At 39.1% G+C, this 20,996-nt stretch overlaps 1 protein-coding gene across 2 annotated transcripts in view; it reads right to left on the bottom strand.

The window, feature by feature from the left end:
- Nucleotides 1-903: 903 nt before the first annotated feature.
- The window catches only part of gtpbp2a (GTP binding protein 2a), a 33,363-nt gene continuing 13,270 nt past the window's right edge, over nt 904-20,996 (bottom strand). For both annotated transcript variants that reach the window (XM_080849265.1, XM_080849266.1), the window contains exons 9-12: nt 3,921-3,979; nt 3,650-3,821; nt 3,390-3,554; nt 904-2,861 (exon numbers count right to left, since the gene is read on the bottom strand). In XM_080849265.1, coding sequence (XP_080705391.1) covers nt 2,715-2,861; nt 3,390-3,554; nt 3,650-3,821; nt 3,921-3,979 — 543 coding nt within the window. In that variant the 3' untranslated portion in view covers nt 904-2,714. The remainder of the gene's footprint in view (nt 2,862-3,389; nt 3,555-3,649; nt 3,822-3,920; nt 3,980-20,996) is intronic.

Genomic DNA, 20,996 nt, shown 5'->3' with positions numbered 1-20,996 from the left:
TTTTCAAATGCTTCACTCCGTGGAAGGGGTAACCCCCTGATATCATATTATATGTAGTATTTTCAGATTTTGTAAACGGTATATTTGTTTAATCCATGTTCTTGCACTTGAAATAAAATGGACTTGACTTCAGCAGGATCCCAGATCCACCATCCCCCCTGGCTTTTTTTTTTACAACTTGACCACTGGATATAACACCCATCAGGACACACGTGCCTACCTGGTGGTCTATTCTCTCTAGACATGGATATAACACCCATCAGGACACGTGTGCCTACCTGGTGGTCTTCTCTCTCTAGACATGGATATAACACCTATCAGGACACGTGTGCCTACCTGGTGGTCTTTTCTCTCTAGACATGGATATAACACCCATCAGGACACGTGTGCCTACCTGGTGGTCTATTCTCTCTAGACATGGATATAACACCTATGAGGACACGTGTGCCTACCTGGTGGTCTATTCTCTCTAGACATGGATATAACACCCATCAGGACACACGTGCCTACCTGGTGGTCTTTTCTCTCTAGACATGGATGTGACACCTATCAGGACACACGTGCCTACCTGGTGGTCTTTTCTCTCTAGGTTTGACCTCTTAATGGGCCATGGGGGCGGAGAAACAAAGTGAGTGGGTAGAGTTTGGTGGCCAATACGTGTAAATGTACCAAATGGATATGGTGATGAGGAACAATGTTTTCACATCCATCAGGATTTGTTGGCAAAGGTCACTCTATACGAGAGGAGAAATGTGGTTAGTAGACATCAATTTGATAAAAAGATGAGATAAACTTAGGTGCGAAATTAACAGTGAGTCAGTATAAATTCAAAATAATGTTTGGATGGCATGAACTGAAAACAGCAGGCATATTTAAATTATGCACACACATTCTCATTTTTATTCATGAATACCAGAATATACATACAGGAGTTTACATAAATGTGTATTAACTGATTAAAAATGTACAATGTTTAAAAAGAGAAGAAAAAAACCTTCAAACTATAGAAAGTGACACACTGGTCAAGAGACCATGTCAATCCAAAATGACTACAAATGTGTTGTAAAGTCTTGTAAAGATTTTTTTCCAAATGTCTTAAAAGTTTTGGTGTGAACACACGGTCACCACACACACACACACACACACACACACACACACACACACACACACACACACACACACACACACACACACACACACACACACACACACACACACACACACACACACACACACACACACACACACACACACACACATCCTCTCCTCCACTGGCCTGGAACTACAACAAACAGTTTGACTACAGGGTGAATATGACAAACAGAGTTTGGAATCTGATGAACTAGAGCTGAAGACCATTGCTGATCCCCTTCAGACAACCCTGGTTGCTCTAGAAAGCACCACATTCCTCCCATATGCAGCCTGCTTTTAAAACATCACCTCAACGTGCATCGCCATCTCCATTTTTCATCGGGGTGTAAAACATTGAGATGTGAAAGAAATAAAACACACACATGACCTACATGTCTTACTTAGGCACTGCAATAAACCCCATGATCATATTATTGATCAAACATCAGTCAAAATAAAACTTGAAAATGCCTAAATGGAAACAGAACAGAAACAGCACAGTGAGATGCTTGCCAACTGCTGAATGGCTGGTTTGGATACAATATTCATTCACAATATAAAAGCAGTGCATTTAGGAAGATATTGTGTTCTATGTTGTGAAACTATTAGATGCTGATAAAACAGTGGAAGCCTATGCTTGGCTTTCTAATGAACTATAAAATCCTGAGAAAGAAAACCACTTCCGTGAAGGCAAACTAAGTGGTACGCACTGGAGATATTCATAAGGCATCACGACTAGATAAAGGCATGACCACAAACTCTCAACGAGCCCAGACTGAGGAAAGAGACTAAAGGCAGTGCAGCAGCAGTTGTGTTTGTGAAATGTGCATTTACGATGGTCTTCACTGTGCCCAACATTCCATTTGCAAGCCTAACGAAACAGTTTCATAAAGTCTTTCAAAGAGCCGTAGCAGTATGGCACAGAGGACCACACACCCATTTCATGAAACAACAGATTGTCAGAAGGTCTTTTTGAGCCGGCAGTGCATGGATTTGACCTGGTGGTCTCTTCTCTCTAGGCTTGGCCTCAACCTGGGCCAGTAGCTGCCATGGGAGTAGACTGTTCTTCACACTCACATGTGTTCTCAGTCGTGCTTTTGGTGTTTGGTGGTAAACCTTCGGTTTTAACTCATCCTTTCAAGTCTCATATGTGTGTTTAGGAGTCAGCTGTATGTGTAATCACTCCTAACACTTTTTAGAGGCGACTATGATTTGTGTGCACCAAGTCAACTATTTATGTCCTCACCTCAACCTCAGAGTGGTGATAGTTTTGTTAAAGCAGTGAACCAGAGTACTTCTTTGTAAGCACCAAGGAGAAGTAAAATCAAAAAATAATAAAAATTATTTAAGTGGCAAGAAATTGCTGAGGTATTTTAAGAAAGGGGGGGGGGGCGTGTGTGACAATAGACAAGAAAAAAAAAACTTTGGATGAACACAAAGGAGAGAACAGTAGACTATTGCAAGGCTTTCTTTGACCTGCAGCATTCTGTTCTTCTGATCTGATGTGAGTGAGCATGTCTCCGACCTGCCTCATTCCACAGCATCATTACCTGAGGTTGGACTGGCTTTGGGTTGGTTTGGTCTTAAACCACAGGATGTAGACTTGTAACCTGGCCAATACCCTTGGTGGCTCCCTCTCTGAACAGTAGTTTAGCTCCGACCTTCAGGTACTCTGGGTGTTTGATGAACCTGAAGAGCACCACGGCCTTCTCACCGGTGCGCAACTCATCCTATGAGACAGGAAGAGGACAAAGACCACTTGTGAAACCACATAGGAAAGTAAGAAGGAAGAGGACACATAAAAGCTTTATTAACCGAACCACTGACAGAACTGACAGGAAGGCATGAATAAGCACAGCACCACAATAGCCAGATAGTTTTGGTTTTGTGCATGGATATTAGTCCATGGCACTAAGTTACACTATGCTAGCACTACATTGCCTAAGTTGCAATAAGCACCACTGCAAGTGCCTTGTACCAAACCAAAGATCTATTCCACTATCATTAACATATCCTAGCAGGTAGGGTAACTGTCCTCTGTCTTTTTGAGAAGTAAGTTAACTGGCAGACTGTATGACTGGACTTAATTAAGCCTATACTTAAAAATATTATAAATCTATAATCCTATATGCCTTGATGAGGTCATTTTTAATTCATCTCCCATCTGTCCAGGACATTGAAGACTCAACTTCCGTCCGTGTCCGTGTGTGTGTGTGTGTGTGTGTGTGTGTGTGTGTGTGTGTGTAATATGGACTCACCTTCCCTTGTAAGGCTTCAACTGTGGCGGTCTGTCTGACATTGCCTACATGGACTGTCACCTGAAAGCCCCTGTGAAAGGTTTTTGCATGGAACAGCAGTACGATCTCTGCTTCGAACGCCCAGCAGATGGTGGGATTCATTTCTGGGCTCACCATCACCATACCCTGGGGGATGATAAACAGATGTTCCTGATCTCACGTATGCTGTATTGACATAAAACACACAATGTATGAATGATGAGTCATGATAGGAAGCTAACCTTTCGAAGCAATGAACGGTCAAAGTCACCCAAAGCCAGCGTGGCGGCCTGTCCAGCTCGGAGCACCCTACAGGCCATGCGGTTTCTTTGAATGCTGCATACAGTGAGCTTCCGGAACTGTCCCTCATCTGTTGGACCTACCACCAGCTCCTCACCCTCCCGACAGATGCCACTGAATACAGGTTGAGAGAAGACAAAAGGTATCCAGTATAAGGCTAGAATCCATCCCAGAAAGATTTGGCCTTTTTTTTTCCTCTGGGCTGTGGCCTACCTGTAGAGTGTCCCTCCAACTACGGTTCCCACGTCAGGCACTGTGTAGATCTCATCCACCTGTGTTTGTGAAGCCAGAAATCTTTAAAAATGCATTTGTGAGACACGGAGTCACGTGAGATCACCAAGCAAGATGGTCGCATAGTTGGAGTTCTCCCAAACCCCACCAAAATTCCCCAAAATTCGCTAGTTAACTGTGAACAGTCGACATTTTTTTTTGTTTAATACAGTGATAGAAACGAATAGTCTCGGTTTTATTGTGTTAGGCCCTGGTGATTTGTGCATTATGAATACAAGAAAACCCAATGCTGCTGGAGCTAGCAAGTTACAGAGTAATGCTGGGGCTAGCAAAGAAGATAGTGAAAATGTGTTAGCAGCTATGCAACAGTCCTTGGAGAAAGCTATGATGGAGATGGGAAGAGTTGGAAAGCTCCTAACGTCATTGCAAGCAGATATATCCGACATTAAAGATGCCAATGTTGAATTACGAACAGATATGGACAGTGTCCTGCTCCGGTTGGATGAAGCAGAAAGACGAATTTCTCAGCTAGAGGATGAAAAGCATGACATCCGCCAACAAGTGGATAAGACTGCCATGAAGTGTGAGGACCTACACCAGGCTGTTGAAGACGCTGCAAACAGAGACAGACGCCAAAATCTGCGACTCATAGGTCTGAAAGAAAAGTTTGAAAACGGTAAACCGTCAGAATGTGTGAAGATGATCATCTCCGAAGCTCTTGGAATTGAACTGGATGGATCACAGCTACAGCGAGTGCACCGCGCTCCAGTAGCAATACCTAAAGAGGGTTCCAGACCTATAATAATTCGATTTCTCAGTTTTTTGGAAAGAGAGAGGGTGTTGGCGGCCGCAAAGAAAAAGTACAATAACAAAGAAGAGGTTGTCTGGAAAGGGTGCAAGCTGTCATTTTTCCCTGACATGACGAGGGAGACTGCGGAGAAGAGAAGAAAGTTTAAGGATGTAAGAATTTGGCTACACGGGCTTGATGTGCGTTTCACCCTTGCTTATCCAGCGGAAATGCGCTTTACATGGCAGGGGAAAATAATTAAGTTCACTGACGACAGAGAGGCTATGGACTTTCTTAACAAAGAGGCGGAAAAGCAAAGATCACCGGACGGGATGCCGATGCAGGAGCCTGGAGACTAGGAACCTAACGTAGGACAGTGAGTCAGCTGAATTCCGGATACGATACGTGGATATAGTCAATGGGCTATAAAGTTGGGAAATATATACATATTTTTTTTCTTCTCACGCCAGTATTTTTTTCCTTTTCTCCGGCAAACAGATCATTTGCCATAATCAAAGACGCAGTAAGTAAAGTACCCATACATATTGTGCTTTCTTTTCTCCTAATTTTCATTTGGGTCTGAAATAAATGGTTTGTTAAGATTAGGTAGGCTATAGGCTAACTTTGACTGGCCACTAGGCTAATTTGTTAATAGGCTGTGTCCTTTATAGGGACTTGTGATATATTTTGTATTAGACTGTTAATAAACGGACGCTTTGATGGGATTGATGGTGGGGGGGGCGTTTGATGATGACCACTTCAATGTGCCTCATGGACCGATTGTGTGGAGGGTCTCTCAAGGTAGAGAGAGGGTATATGGGGTGGGTATGGGATTATTTTCTATGTTCCCTGTTCTAAAGGGGTTTATGTGTGCAGTTTACTATGTGTTATTATTGTTGATTGGCAGCTGGGCAGCACCCCGTCTTTTTTCATTTACCCATTTCTGTTTTAAGGGCCTCTTAATCTATATAGGCCTCATTTGTCGAGAAATGTCATATCAATATGGCAGTCACAACATCCATTTCTTAAATTATGAGTAATTGTGTAAGAATAGTGTCCTGGAATGTTAATGGATTACAAAATCCCATTAAGAGAAAGAAATGTTTATCATACCTCAAGTCTCAACAAGTCCACATTGCATTTTTACAAGAGACTCATGTGACTGAGTCAGAGGCTGTTAAATTAAAGAGAGACTGGGTTGGTCAGATATATCATAGCTCATACTCTAGTAAAAAACATGGAGCTATTTTGGTGCACAAGAATCTGAATTTTCGACTTATAAAAGAGCAAAAGGATGAAGAAGGAAGAGTGATATACGTAGAAGCTAAGATTAATGGAGTAAAAGTCAATGTATGCAATATCTATGCTCCAAATGGGGAGGACCCAGGTTTCTTCCATAAAATAAACAAACTAGCAGGAGATGTTGGTGATGGATATACGATTATAGCTGGGGATTTCAACCAGGTTTTAGATGGAGCCTTAGATAAAACCACTTTCTCTAATAACATACCCAAAGATAGAATGGCCATTGAGTTGCTGATGGAGGATATAGGTTTGACAGATATATGGAGGTTGGTTAACCCAAGAGACAGAGAATATACATTTTATTCACATAACCATAAATCTCACTCCAGGATAGATTGTTTTTTGATTAGCAAAGATCTGGTTAACAGTGTTTCCGACTTCTCAATAGGTCCGATAGCATTGACTGATCATGCGATTGTGCACTTAGGTCTGGTAATTGAGCAAGATGGAAACAAAGGAAGTAGGTGGAGAATGAATGTATCTCTGCTTCAGGACCCAATATTCAGTAGTGAAAATAAAGAAGAACTTGACTTTTTTTTCTCAGTGAATATGGGCACAACAGAGAGAGTGGGGTTTGGGAAGCCTCTAAAGCTTATATCAGGGGCAAGATTATAGCACATTCAAGTAAGAAGAAAAGAGAGCAAAGGCAACGATTAAAAAAACTAGAGTCTCAACTTAAGGATCTGGAGAACACTCTGGCTGAGAAACATAGTGATCTTCTACTGAAACAAGTATGTGATTTGAAATTTCAAATAAATGAAATATACAATAAAAAGGCAGAGTATGCCCTGTTTAGGCTTAACCCATTTAGGCCTAAAGCGCCTGAAAAAAATGCCTGTAAAACCTATAAGCGATTTCAGAAAAGCCCCCAAAACCTGAAGTTTTTCTAGAAATTCAGCAATTGTGTCAACGCCTACTAAATTACTGATTTCTCAGCCCCTGTAACAGATAGGAACACAATTCAAAAAGTATTTGAGAGCTTACACCTGTGGCTTTCATGGGAATTTTTATTTACAAATATTTACAATATTTACATACACCTTCTCAAAAGTAAAAAAAATATGTAAAAGTGCAGGATCAGCACAAAACAGTAGAAAAAAAATGAATTGGCTGTATGACAAAGTATATAACAAAGTGAATTAAGTATATAACTATATAATTATAAGTATATAATTCTTAAAGGGAAAGTTTTAACTTTTGAGTTGTTTACTTGTTTTATTATGAGCAGAAGGGAATACGATTAACATCTATTTTATTGTCCGTGTAGTTTTTACATACCAGGGATTTTTTATGCTCATTTGGACACTATGGATGGAGAATGGATCTGACAGTGTCAACCTCTGAGTTGTTTACTTGTTGTATTATGAGCAGAAGGGAATAAGAATTTGATCAACAATTATAACTATTTTGTTGTCCATGTAGTTTTACATACCAGTGATATTTTTATGCTCATTTGGATACTATCACTGAGATACAGATTAACTAGTTTAGTGTCAAATATTCCATTCAAAGGGAAAAAAACAGGAATAATTCAAATAAAAAACAAATTTCGAGTACATCTTATTTATCAACTGATAAATACTGTATGCTGGGCTGAAATGGAAGGCAACCAAAGCAAAGCACCAATACATTAACTGATTATAAACAACATTCTATAGGGACTGATTATTGTTTCGAAATACTAGAATATACAGCCGCGGAAAAAATTAAGAGACCACTTCAAAATTATCAGTTTCTCTGGTTTTACTATTTATTGGTATGTGTTAAAGTAAAATGTACATTTTTGTTTTATTCTATAACCTACTGGCAACATTCCTACCAAATTTCAAATAAAAATATTGTCATTTAGATCATTTATTTGCAGAAAAATGACAATTGGTCAAAATAGCAAAAAAGATGCAGTGTCTTCAGATCTCGAATAATGCAAAGAAAACAAGCTCATATTCATTTTTAAACTACACAATACTAATGCTTTAACTTTGGAAGAGTTCAGAAATCAATATTTGGTGGAATAACCTTGATTTAAAATCACAACTTTCATGTGTCTTGGCATGCTCTCCACCAGTCTTTCACATTGCCGTTGGGTGACTTTATGCTACTCCTGGCGCAAGAATTCAAGCAGCTCGGCTTCTTTTCATGGCTTGTGACCATCCATCTTCCTCTTGATCACATTTCAGAGTTTTTTTTATGGGATTCAGGTCTCGAAATAGGGCTGGCCATGACAGGGTCCTGATCTGGTGATACTCCATCCACACCTTTACTGGCCTGGCTGTGTGGCATGGAGCATTGCCCTGCTGGAAAAAACACTTCTCAGAGTTGGGGAACATTGTCAGAGCAAAAGGAAGCAAGTTTTTCTTCCGGGAAAACGTTGTACTTTGCCTGGCTGAGGTTTGTAAAAGACCATAAGGATTGAACCAAAGCCGACTGGAGGGTCTCCTAGTTCGTCTTCTCTGATGAGTCCAATTTCACAGTAGGTGCAAGACTCTGTGGCTTGTAGGCCTCTCCAGGTCTCCGTCTAACCATCAGACGACCATGTGTTGGGCAAAGCTGAAAATTGGACTATTTTGACCAATTGTCATTTTTCTGCAAATAAATGATCTAAATGACAATATTTTTATTTGAAATTTGGTAGGAATGTTGCCAGTAGGTTATAGAATAAAACAAAAATGTACATTTTACTTTAACACATACCAATAAATAGTAAAACCAGAGAAACTGATAATTTTGAAGTGGTCTCTTAATTTTTTCCGCGGCTGTATAATAATGCAAAGAATAGAGAGATGTCGATATAATTCGCTCGTTCACACTCTTGCTCACTGGAGAAAGTTTTAACAACATAGCAAGCTAGCTTAGTGTTAATATAGCCCTCTATGATACCATATTCCCTTTCATTTACCTCAAGTAAACCTACATTTAAGCAAGTAACAATCGTTAACAACTACAGATAACCATATTCTGTAACTACCAGTACTCACAACTCACTCCTTGCCTAATTTAATTTGAGCTATAATCCTGGCTGTCGTGGATGAGACGTTACTTAGCAAAGCGAGAAAGCCAACGAATTTTTTTTGAAGCTACTAATGGCAAAACATTTGGGGCACTATCACGTGTCTATTTTGATGCATTTCATTGGCCCAGAGGCCGACAATTTGGGCAAAAACCCCCCTTATACCGGAAAACGACGTATATGCTTTCCCGGCCTTAAAGGTAGAATGACGCAACAGCGCTCCCGGCTTTAATGGTAGAACAGCGGTAATGCTTTCCCGGCTTAAATGGGTTAAAGGTAATTTCTATGAGAGTGGGGAAAAATCTAGTAAATTATTAGCCAGACAACTACGCCAGAAAGAGGCTAGTTATGCCATACCAGCTGTTAAGAATTCCAAAGGGGAGTTGATGATGAACACTAGTGATATTAACAAAGTGTTTGCAAGTTTTTATAACCAGTTATACAAATCTGAGGTTAAACCAGGGAGGAGTGACTATGATGCTTTTTTCTCCAAGATTGAACTACCAGAAATATCAGAGGATCAGAAGGAGTCATTGGACCGTCCTATATCAGTAGATGAAGTCAAAAGAGCCATTTCATCTATGAGGGTGGGGAGATCGCCTGGGTTGGATGGTTTTGGATCTGAGTATTATAAGGAATATAGTGACAAACTGGCTCCAATCTTAACAGAAGTGTATAAAGAATCATTCTCAGTTGGAAACCTGCCAAATACCTTTAATGAAGCTCTGATATCTTTAATTCTTAAAAAGGATAAAGACCCTACTGATCCAGGGAGTTTTAGTTATTAATGTGGACTGTAAGATCATAACAAAAGTTCTCGCTACTAGACTAGAAAACATCTTACCACAAATAGTACATCCCGATCAAGTAGGCTTCATAAAAGGCAGGTCATCCACAGATAATGTTAGACGTTTACTACACCTCATGCAGATTAATCATAATAATAAAACACCTATAGCCGCCATATCTTTGGAAGCCCAAAAGGCGTTCAATAGAGTGGAATGGAGCTATTTGCACTACACTCTTCAAATTTGGATTTGGAGACAGATTTATCAAGTGGGTGAATGTAATTTATTCTGACCCAAGGGCGGCAGTAATGACAAATGGCTTGATATCCCCTTTCTTTAAATTGACACGTGGAACTAAGCAGGGAGATCCTCTCAGTCCTCTGCTTTTTACATTATTTCTGGAACCCCTAGCTAATGCAATAAGGGCCGAGAGCAACATTAAAGGGATCTCACAGGGAGAAGAGGAACACAAAATGTTCCTCTATGCAGACGATATTTTACTGGTTGTTGAGGATCCTCTACTGTCAATACCTCATCTTCTGGCAACAATAGAGTCTTTTTCAAAACTGTCAGGCTATAAAATAAATTGGCAGAAATCTGAATGTATGCCGATATCGAAAGGATGCAGTCATTCAATATTTACCAGATTTCAGTTTAAGTGGGTCCAAACTGGATTGAAATATTTAGGTATAAGATTGTGTCCAGAGCTGGAGAACATAATTAATATTAACATGTCCCCTTTAATACAGAAAATTAAGCTGAATTTGGACAAATGGAAGCTACTTAAACTGACTTTGTGGGGAAAAATTAGTATAATTAAGATGGCGGTGGCTCCACAATTCAATTACATTTCTATGATGATTCCAGTGACAGTTTCTGATGGAATCTTCAAGCAATATAACAAGTTAATAACAGAGTTCTTATGGAATGGGAAAAGGCCCAGAGTTAGACTTAAAAAACTACTAGCTTCATGAGATTACGGTGGATTAGCACTCCCAAATGTGGAACTGTATAGCATAGCATTTGAAATAAATAAATTAGCAAGACATTGGGGAGCTAACATATCTGGTCCTGCGTGGGTTAAGATAGAAGAGGGGCTTGCATGCCCATTTAGTGTTATGGAACTATTGTCACAAAAGAATGCAGAGACTCAGACAACAAGGAAAAACTTAATTCTACGCCATTCTCAGTGGGCATGGGCAAGAGCACACAAGATATTGGGGATCTCACAATATAAACAAAGCTATTCCTCAATATGGAATAATCCCTCAGTCTGTATTGGGAAAAAGGCATTCTTATGGCAAGTATGGTTGGTGAAAGGCATACGGGCAGTTCATGATCTGTACAGAGAACAATCACTTATGTCATTTGAAGACCTTAAAAAAACATTTTGATTTAACAGATAAGGGGGATTTTTGGAGGTATTTAAAGAAGCAGTGTTGGAGCAGTTTTTGGATTAAGAAGGAAAGAGGAAAAAGAAAATGTGATACAGGAGTTCCTTAATTCTCCACATATTCTACACTCTGCTTCACTATTCTATAAGAAAATGTCAAGTATCGAGCCCAAAATGTGTGAAGGCTTAAGAGTAATATGGCAGAGAGATTTAGGTATGGACATTGAGGAGGAGGTGTGGCAAGATGTTATTTCTAATGTGGGAAGGACTACAAGAGATGCTAAAAATAAATTCATCCATTATAAAATTGTTCATAGATACTATTTCACCCCAAATAAGTTGTTTAAAATGGGTTTAACCAAGGACAACAAATGTTGGAAGTGTAAAAAAGAAATGGGTACATTCCTCCATGCCTTGTGGGATTGTTTCTTGGTATTGCCTTTTTGGAAGGCAGTACTGCAAAAGTTGGAAAGCTGGCTCAGAGAACCCCTACCAGAATCTCCACGGTTATGCCTATTAGGGGATAGGTCTCAAATGCCAGCAGGCTTCACCAAAGCAGTGACTGGAGTGATGATAACAGGTTTTATAGGAGCAGCCAGAATTATTCTTCGAAAGTGGAAGAGCCCACACAGGCCAGAGGTTACAGAGTGGCTCAAGCTCATGACAGAGATAGCCTCTTTTGAACTTATGATAGGAAGGGTGCAGAATAATTCAAACAAAACTAGCCAAGCATGGATATATTTTTTCTCTAATATTGTTGCAAACTCTTAGAAAGGGTACAGGTCTTTAATTAGCCTAATATTTAGAGAAGGGTTGTATATGTTTTACACTTAATGCATATTTGTGTGTATAATGTGAGGGGTATGGGGTGCTGCGGGGGCTCTAGGGTTAGTGTGTGTGTGTGTGTGTGTAAAATGTGAGGGGTATGGGGTGCTGCGGGGGTTTCATATGGGCTGCCTTGAAAGTTTTGTTTTATGTTTGTGTGTGTTTTTTTTTATTTTTATTTAATTTTAATTATTCTTTTTTTTATTTTATTTGTCTGTGTGTTTTCCCTTAAAAATGTGAGATGTTTTGTAACATATATGAGTACATTGTATGTAGGCTATATATGGAATTGCATCTTTGAAACAAATAAAAAACTTAAATGACAAAAAAAAAAAAAAAAATGAATTTGTGAACCAAAACAAACGATAGCACATACAGCATCATTTGTAAATATAGCTGCAAGCAGCGATGTGGGGGCCAAGCTGGTCAGATGACCCAGAAAAAAGCTTTCGATTAACTCAGAAGAGGCTTTTGATTTACTTAGCAGAGGCTGGATTTGAACCGATGAGGCTGCCTATGACAGGGCCCCAATCACCAACTCACTTACTTAGTGAGCTATCGTCGGTGATGGAAATCACAGAGTTCAGTTACTGTTTCAAAATAGAAGCGTTTTTTTCCTGTGGCAATGGTTGTCAAATTTGGACCAAGTTTTAACAGTTTAAACAGCTGTAATTCAGTCCTTTTTTTACAAGTCGAGGTGATTGTGGTCTGAAGATAATCTGTGCCAAAATTTGGTGAATATTTGATATTCACCAAAAACGTTATATTCATTCATTCAAAATGGCAGCCACATCAATTCGGCCACCTCAATTTGATAGACTGTAACTAACAAACGGTCGCGAAAATCAAAACGCCAGGGGAAAACTTTTGTGAGGCTTGGTCTGAAGATCATATGTGGCAATTTTGAAGAATATTCGACAAGAATTGTAGGAGGACTAGCTAAAAAATGCTTTTCCTTAACATTCTAAATAGCGGAGAATCTATATAACTGGGTATGATGTGAGAGAGTGTGTTGAACTCGTCTTGATCCAGGGAATCCAATGATACCTCATTTTGGGAAATGCAGCAAATGGCCCAAAAGTAAAGTGTGTAAACACATCTTCAACTTTGACCCATTGGTGGCGCTAGAGGGTTTGAATGGGTGACATGAAACTTTGTGAAATTGATGAGGGGACTGGTCCTAAAGAGTGTGCCAAATTTCACAACTTTTGACCACATGTGTAAATACATCCTCAACTTTGAGCCATTGGTGGCGCTAGAGGGTTCAAATGGGAGACATGAAACTTGGTGAAAATGATGAGGGGACTGGTACCAAAGAGTGTGCCAAATTTCACAACTTTCGACCATGCGGTTCAAAAGTAACGTGTGTAAACACATCTTCAACTTTGACCTATTGGTGGCGCTTCAGGGTTCAAATGGGAGACATGAAACTTGGTGAAATTGATGAGAGGACTGGTCCCAATAAGTGTGCCAAATTTCACAACTTTTGACCATGTGGTTCTAGGGGCTGCCATAGACTCCCCATTGCAGAAGAAGAAACATATAATAAGTAAAAGTTTGAGGGTCTGCCACGCCCACACCTTTGAGATTTTGAACAATCCCGCAATACAATTTGATCCCCCATGGCTCTTTGGCGCAGTTGCTATTTTAACGGCGGAAAAAACACACTTGCGGCCAGCGCAAGTGTCAAAAGGGTAGGTCCAAAGGAGGTTACTCAGCCATAGGTGTGGTTTGGGCGTAATATGCAATAAACCAATCAGAGCGTCATCTCACATTCCCTTTAAGAGCGAGGAGCGCATATTGCAAAGCGGCTTGTTATCGTAATGGCGGAATTACCGGTAGGAAGACCGTGAGGCCACCAGAACGTGTGTTACCAGAAACAATCACGGCAATATTTTCCCATGCTTGTTTGGAGAAATGGTTCTACTTTTCATTTCTCGTTTGTATTTTTTCAGTTACTAGCATTCGTTTTTTGGTGGCAACATATTTGAAATAAAAGTCACAAAAACATACTTTCCGATGTTTTGGGTTCACCCCCACTGAATCACTAGGTTATGTATGCATGGTAATAATATTGCACCCATCGGCACATGCAGTTCAACCTCACGTCTTCTAAAGTCCTCTAATCTATCCTCATTTATGTCATTGACACATCCATGATTCATGGCAATGTTGTGTAAAACACTGGGGGGGCACGTATGTGAATATGGGTCTATAGCGCCAAGGACGCCAGGGAACCCATACTTCTGTACCCGATTCAGCACCCTCCGCGGCAGATGCACCCCCTCGAGGGAGCGCACACCACTCGCTTGATCGGAAAGGAAAGCAGTTCGCCTAAACAAACGCAGGGAAAAATACTATACTACGATTTCATTATTTGTGAAAGAGATGGAAGAGAAGAACACAAGTGATTACAGTCTTTAGAACTGTTCTAAAGAGTACAAACAACCGATGTTTTTCTTCCAAAAACCTCGGATAATAGCGAACGCAAAAGAACACCTTTTTGTTCTGTGGAAATATATAGCCTACCCCAGCCATGACTACAAAATTAATTAACTTAATTTTCCTTTGAGCAAGTTGAATGTATTTGACACAGCGTTTCACAAGACTAAATATCGAGGGGAGGGGGTGCATCTGCCGCGGAGGGTGCTGAATCGGGTACAACACTGCCATTACAATTAACCTGAATCTTTGGGTCAATGTGTACGCTAGATGTATGCCTATTTTTTTAAATATCTTGGATATGGATATCACAATGATTTCCTCATGTGGTAAATACTTTATTTTCCTTGTAATTATATATGGCTTGCCAAAAAATTGGTATAAATCTCTCGTGTAGACGACAGAAGTAAAGTGTAGCCTATAGGTCCTATACTGTGCGGGCAAGCACATGCGCCCTTAAAATAGCGTTCTGAATACGCGTTACAGACTTTAGACATTGCGCCTCTGACATTAGACCAGCTTTTTTGTGGTCAATGTCGCACGCCGTTGTTTTGAAACTGCAAAATACCACTTGCGCCAGAGAAACGCCTTCTCTGTTCCGCCCCCGCCCATGTCGACGCAAGTTCATTTCGAGGCGCGAGGCGAAAATCGCACTGTGCACCGGATGCAAGATAGGAATGATACATGCATTGGTGACAATGTCAATTGCGCTGGGTGCAAGATAGGGCTCTAAATCTGTAGGAGGAGTTGCGGAAAAATGCTTTTCCTTAACATTGGAATTAGCAGAACATTTATATAACTGTTTATGATGTCATATAGTGCGTTGAACTCGTCTTGATCCAGGGAATCCAACGATACCTCATTGTGGAAAATGTGGCATATGGTTCAAAAGTAACATGTGTAAATACATCTTCAACTTTGACCCATTGGTAGCGCTAGAGGGTTGGAGTGGGAGACATGAAACTTGGTGAAATTGATGACAGGACTGGTCCCAATAAGTGTGCCAAATTTCACAACTTTTGACCACGCGGTTGTAGGGGCTGCCATAGACTCCCATGTGTGTAATAATAATAACTAGAAAATGCATTTCCAGAAGGAAATACCAGTGCATTAAATACAAAAGTTAAGAAAGGAAGAAGAAAAGATAGAATAGTGAAAGAAGGAAAGAAGAAAGAAAAAAGGAGTGGAAGAAGAATAGAAAGAAGAGTGGAAGAAGGAAAGAAGAAAGGAAAGAAGAGTGGAAGAAGGAAAGAAGAGTGAACAAGAGTGGCTCTGGATAAAGAGAAAAAGAGAGTGAAAATATTGAAAAAAGGAGATAAAAATGGAGTGAAGAAGAGAGATTGAGTGTGAGAGAAAGTAGACTGAGAGGGATAGAGAGAAAGATGGAGAGAAAAAAAAAGTAGAAAATGGAAGGTGTCTTAATGTTCCTAGTTACAGTTAAATTGAGAGGGACAGAGAGAGAAGAGGTTCCTTGGATTTGGCGCAGCTGTCAGTGAAGCACAGGTGCAAGCCAGTTTAAAGACCCTATTATGATGTCATAATGGCCCAATGTAAGTCAATGGGAAAATTCCGATTCGTTTTTATTTAATATCCTAAAAAGTATAAAGTTTAGAAAAGTGAAAAATACATAGCATAAGTGTCCTTTACAAGCCCTACGCGACAAAGTTTGAATGAAGTTTCTACGTTAAGCGGTTCGGGCTGAATTAATCGCAGAAAAAGGTAACAAGAATAAGAACTAGAAAATGCATTTCCTGAAGGAAATACCAGTGCATGAAATGCAAAGGTTAAGAAAGGAAGAAGAAAAGAAAGAAGAGTGAAAGAAGGAAAGAAGAAAGGAAAGAATAGTGGAAGAAGGAAAGACAAAAGGAAAGAAGAGTGAAGAAAGGAGAGAAGAGTGGAAGAAGGAAATAAGAAAGGAAAGAAGAGTGAAAGAAGGAAAGAAGAAAAGAAAGAAGAGTGAAGAAAAGAAAGAAGAGTGTAAGAAGGAAAGAAGAAAAGAAAGAAGAGTGAAATAATGAAAGAAGAAAGGAAAGAAGAGTAGAAGAAGGAAATAAGAAAAGAAAGAAGAATGAAAGAAGGAAAGAAGAGTGTAAGAAGGAAAGAAGAGTGAAGAAAGGAAAGAAAAGTGGAAGAAGGAAAGAAGAGTGGATGAAGGAAAAAAGAAAGGCAAGAAGAGTGGAAGAAGGAAAGAAAAATGGAAGAAGAAAATAAGAAAGGAAAGAAGAGTGGAAGAAGGAAAGAAGAGTGAACAAGAGTGGCTCTGGATGAAGAGATAAAGAGAGAGTGAAAATATTAAAAAAAAGGAGATAAAAATGGAGTAAAGAAGAGAGATTGAGTGTGAGAGAAAGTTGACAGAGAGAGAGATGGAGAAAAAAAAAAATAGAGAATGGATGGTGTCTTAATGTTCCTAGTTACAGTTCAATTGAGAGGGACAGAGAAGAGGTTCCTTGGATTTGGCACAGGTGTCAGTAAAGCACAGGTGCAAGCCAGTTTAAAGACCCTATTATGATGTCATAATGGCCCAATGTAAGTCAATGGGAAAAATTTATATTCGTTTTTCTTTAATATCTTAAAAAGTATAAAGTTTAGAAAAGTGAAAAATACATAGCATAAGTGTCGTTTACAAGACCTACGCGACAACGTTTGAATGAAGTTTCTACGTTAAGCGGTTCGGGCTGAATTAATCGCAGAAAAAGGTAACAAGAATAAGAAGAAGAAGAAGAAGAAGAAGAAGAAGAAGAAGCCTAGGAATAACAATACAGGGCATTTCATGCACTGTAATAAGAAGAAGAAGAAGAAGAAGAAGAAGAAGAAGAAGAAGAAGAAGAAGAAGAAGAAGAAGAAGAAGAAGAAGAAGAAGAAGAAGAAGAAGAAGAAGAAGAAGAAGAAGAAGAAGAAGAAGAAGAAGAAGAAGCCTAGGAAAAACAATACAGGGCATTTCATGCACTGTAACTAGAAAATGCATTTCCTGAAGGAAATACCAGTGCATGAAATGCAAAGGTTAAGAAAGAAAGAAGAGTGAAAGAAGGAAAGAAGAAAGGAAAGAAGAGTGGAAGAAGGAAAGACAAAAGGAAAGAAGGGTGAAGAAAGGAGAGAAGAGTGGAAGAAGGAAAGAAGAAAGGAAAGAAGAGTGAAAGAAGGAAAGAAGAAAAGAAAGAAGAGTGAAGAAAGGAAAGAAGAAGGAAAGAAGAGTGAAATAATGAAAGAAGAAAGGAAAGAAGAGTGAAGGAAGGAAAGAAGAGTGAAAGAAGAAAGGAAAGAAGATTGAAAGAATGAAAGAAGATTGTAAGAAGGAAAGAAGAGTGAAGAAATGAAAGAAAAGTGTATGAAGGAAAAAAGAAAGGCAAGAAGAGCGGAAGAAGGAAAGAAAAATGGAAGAAGAAAATAAGAAAGGAAAGAAGAGTGAACAAGAGTGGCTCTGGATGGAGAGATAAAGAGAGAGTGAAAATATTGAAAAAAGTCGATAAAAATGGAGTGAAGAAGAGAGATTGAGTGTGAGAGAAAGTTGACTGAGAGAGAAAGATGGAGAGATGGATGGTGTCTTAATGTTCCTAGTTACAGTTAAATTGAGAGGGACAGAGAGAGAACAGGTTCCTTGGATTTGGCGCAGGTGTCAGTAAAGCACAGGTGCGAGCCAGTTTAAAGACCCTATTATGATGTCATAATGGCCCAATGTAAGTCAATGGGAGAAATTTATATTAGTTTTTCTTTAATATCTTAAAAAGTATAAAGTTTAGAAAAGTGAAAAATACATAGCATAAGTGACGTTTACAAGACCTTTGCGACAAAGTTCGAATGAAGTTTCTATGTTAAGCGGTTCAAGCTGAATTAATCGCAGAAAAAGGTAACAAGAAGAAGAAGAAGAAGAAGAAGCAGCCTAGGAATAACAATACAGGGCATTTCATGCACTGTAACTAGAAAATGCATTTCCTGAAGGAAATACCAGTGCATGAAATGCAAAAGTTAGGAAAGGAAGAAGAAAAGAAAGAAGAGTGAAAGAAGGAAAGAAGAAAGGAAAGAAGAGTGGAAGAAGGAAAGAAGAGTGAAGAAAGGAGAGAAGAGAGGAAGAAGGAAAGAAGAGTGAAAGAAGGAAAGAAGAGTGAGGAAAGGAAAGAAGAGTGGAAGAAGAAAAGAAAGAAGAGTGAAAGAAGGAAATCATAGTTGAAGAAGGAAAGAAGAAAGGAAAGAAGAGTGAAAGAAGGAAAGAAGAAAGGAGAGTGAAGAAAGGAAAGAAAAGTGAAAGAAGGAAAGAAGAGTGGAAGAAGGAAAGAAGAGTGAACAAGAGTGAAAGAGAAAAAGAGAGTGAAAATATTGAAAAAAGGAGATAAAAATGGAGTGAAGAAGAGAGATTGAGTGTGAGAGAAAGTAGACTGAGAGGGATAGAGAGAAAGATGGAGAGATGGAGAGAGAAAAAAGTAGAGAATGGAAGGTGTCTTAATGTTCCTAGTTACAGTTAAATTGAGAGGGACAGAGAAAAGGTTCCTTGGATTTGGCGCAGGTGTCAGTGGAGCACAGGTGCAAGCCAGTTTAAAGACCCTATTATGATGTCATAATGGCCCAATGTAAGTCAATGGGAAAATTTAGATTTGTTTTTATTTAATATCTTAAAACGTATAAAGTTTAGAAAAGTGAAAAATACATAGCATAAGTGTCCTTTACAAGACCTACGCGACAAAGTTTGAATGAAGTTTCTACGTTAAACGATTCGGGCTGAATTAATCGCAGAAAAAGGTAAGAAGAATAAGAAGAACTAGAAAATGCATTTCCTGAAGGAAATACCAGTGCATGAAATGCAAAGGTTAAGAAAGGAAGAAGAAAAGAAAGAAGAGTGAAAGAAGGAAAGAAGAAAGGAAAGAAGAGTGGAAGAAGGAAAGACAAAAGGAAAGAAGAGTGAAGAAAGGAGAGAAGAGCGGAAGAAGGAAAGAAGAGTGAAAGAAGGAAAGAAGAAAAGAAAGAAGAGTGAAGAAAGGAAAGAAGAGTGGAAGAAGGAAAGAAGAAAAGAAAGAAGAGTGAAATAATGAAAGAAGAAAGGAAAGAAGAGTGAAGGAAGGAAAGAAGAGTGGAAGAAGGAAATAAGAAAAGAAAGAAGAGTGAAAGAAGGAAAGAAGAGTGAAAGAAGAAAATAAGAAAGGAAAGAAGAGTGGAAGAAGGAAAGAAGAGTGAACAAGAGTGGCTCTGAATGAAGAGATAAAGAGAGAGTGAAAATATTGAAAAAAGGAGATAAAAATGGAGTGAAGAAGAGAGATTGAGTGTGAGAGAAAGTTGACTGAGAGAGAAAGATGGAGAGATGGAGAGAAAAAAAGTAGAGAATGGAAGGTGTCTTAATGTTCCTAGTTACAGTTAAATTGAGAGGGACAGAGAGAGAAGAGGTTCCTTTGATTTGGTGCAGCTGTCAGTGAAGCACAGGTGCAAGCCAGTTTAAAGACCCTATTATGATGTCATAATGGCCCAATGTAAGTCAATGGGAAAATTTAGATTCGTTTTTATTTAATATCTTAAAAAGTATAAAGTTTAGAAAAGTGAAAAATACATAGCATAAGTGTCCTTTACAAGACCTACGCGACAAAGTTTGAATGAAGTTTCTACGTTAAGCGGTTCGGGCTGAATTAATCGCAGAAAAAGGTAACAAGAATAAGAAGAAGAAGAAGAAGAAGAAGCCTAGGAATAACAATACAGGGCATTTCATACACTGTAACTAGAAAATGCATTTCCTGAAGGAAATACCAGTGCATGAAATGCAAAAGTTAAGAAAGGAAGAAGAAAAGAAAGAAGAGTGAAAGAAGGAAATAAGAAAGGAAATAAGAGTGGAAGAAGGAAAGAAGAAAGGAAAGAAGAGTGAAGAAAGGAGAGAAGAGAGGAAGAAGAAAAGAAAGAAGAGTGGAAGAAGGAAAGAAGAAAAGAAAGAAGAGTGAAATAATGAAAGAAGAAAGGAAAGAAGAGTGAAAGAAGGGTTGAAGAAGGAAAGAAGAAAGGAAAGAAGAGTAGAAGAAGGAAAGAAGAGCGAACAAGAGTGGCTCTGGATATAAAGAGAGAGTGAAAATATTGAAAAAAGGAGATAAAAATGGAGTGAAGAAGAGAGATTGAGTGTGAGAGAAAGTAGACTGAGAGGGATAGAGAGAAAGATGGAGAGATGGAGAGAAAAAAAAGTAGAGAATGGAAGGTGTCTTAATGTTCCTAGTTACAGTTAAATTGAGAGGGACAGAGGAGAGGTTCCTTGGATTTGGCGCAGGTGTCAGTGAAGCACAGGTGCAAGCCAGTTTAAAGACCCTATTATGATGTCATAATGGCCCAATGTAAGTCAATGGGAGAAATTTATATTCGTTTTTCTTGAATATTTTAAAAAGTATAAAGTTTAGAAAAGTGAAAAATACATAGCATAAGTGTCCTTTACAAGACCTACGCGACAAAGTTTGAACGAAGTTTCTAAGTTAAGCGGTTCGAGCTGAATTAATCGCAGAAAAAGGTGAGAAGAATAAGAAGAAGAAGAGGAAGAAGAAGAAGCCTAGGAATA

The sequence above is a fragment of the Sprattus sprattus genome, assembly GCF_963457725.1.
Source record: "Sprattus sprattus genome assembly, chromosome: 12".
In the NCBI taxonomy this organism is placed as follows: Eukaryota; Metazoa; Chordata; class Actinopteri; order Clupeiformes; family Clupeidae; genus Sprattus; species Sprattus sprattus.
The sequence above is the reverse complement of the archived record's forward strand: the minus strand, read 5'-3'. Positions and strand labels throughout refer to the sequence as shown.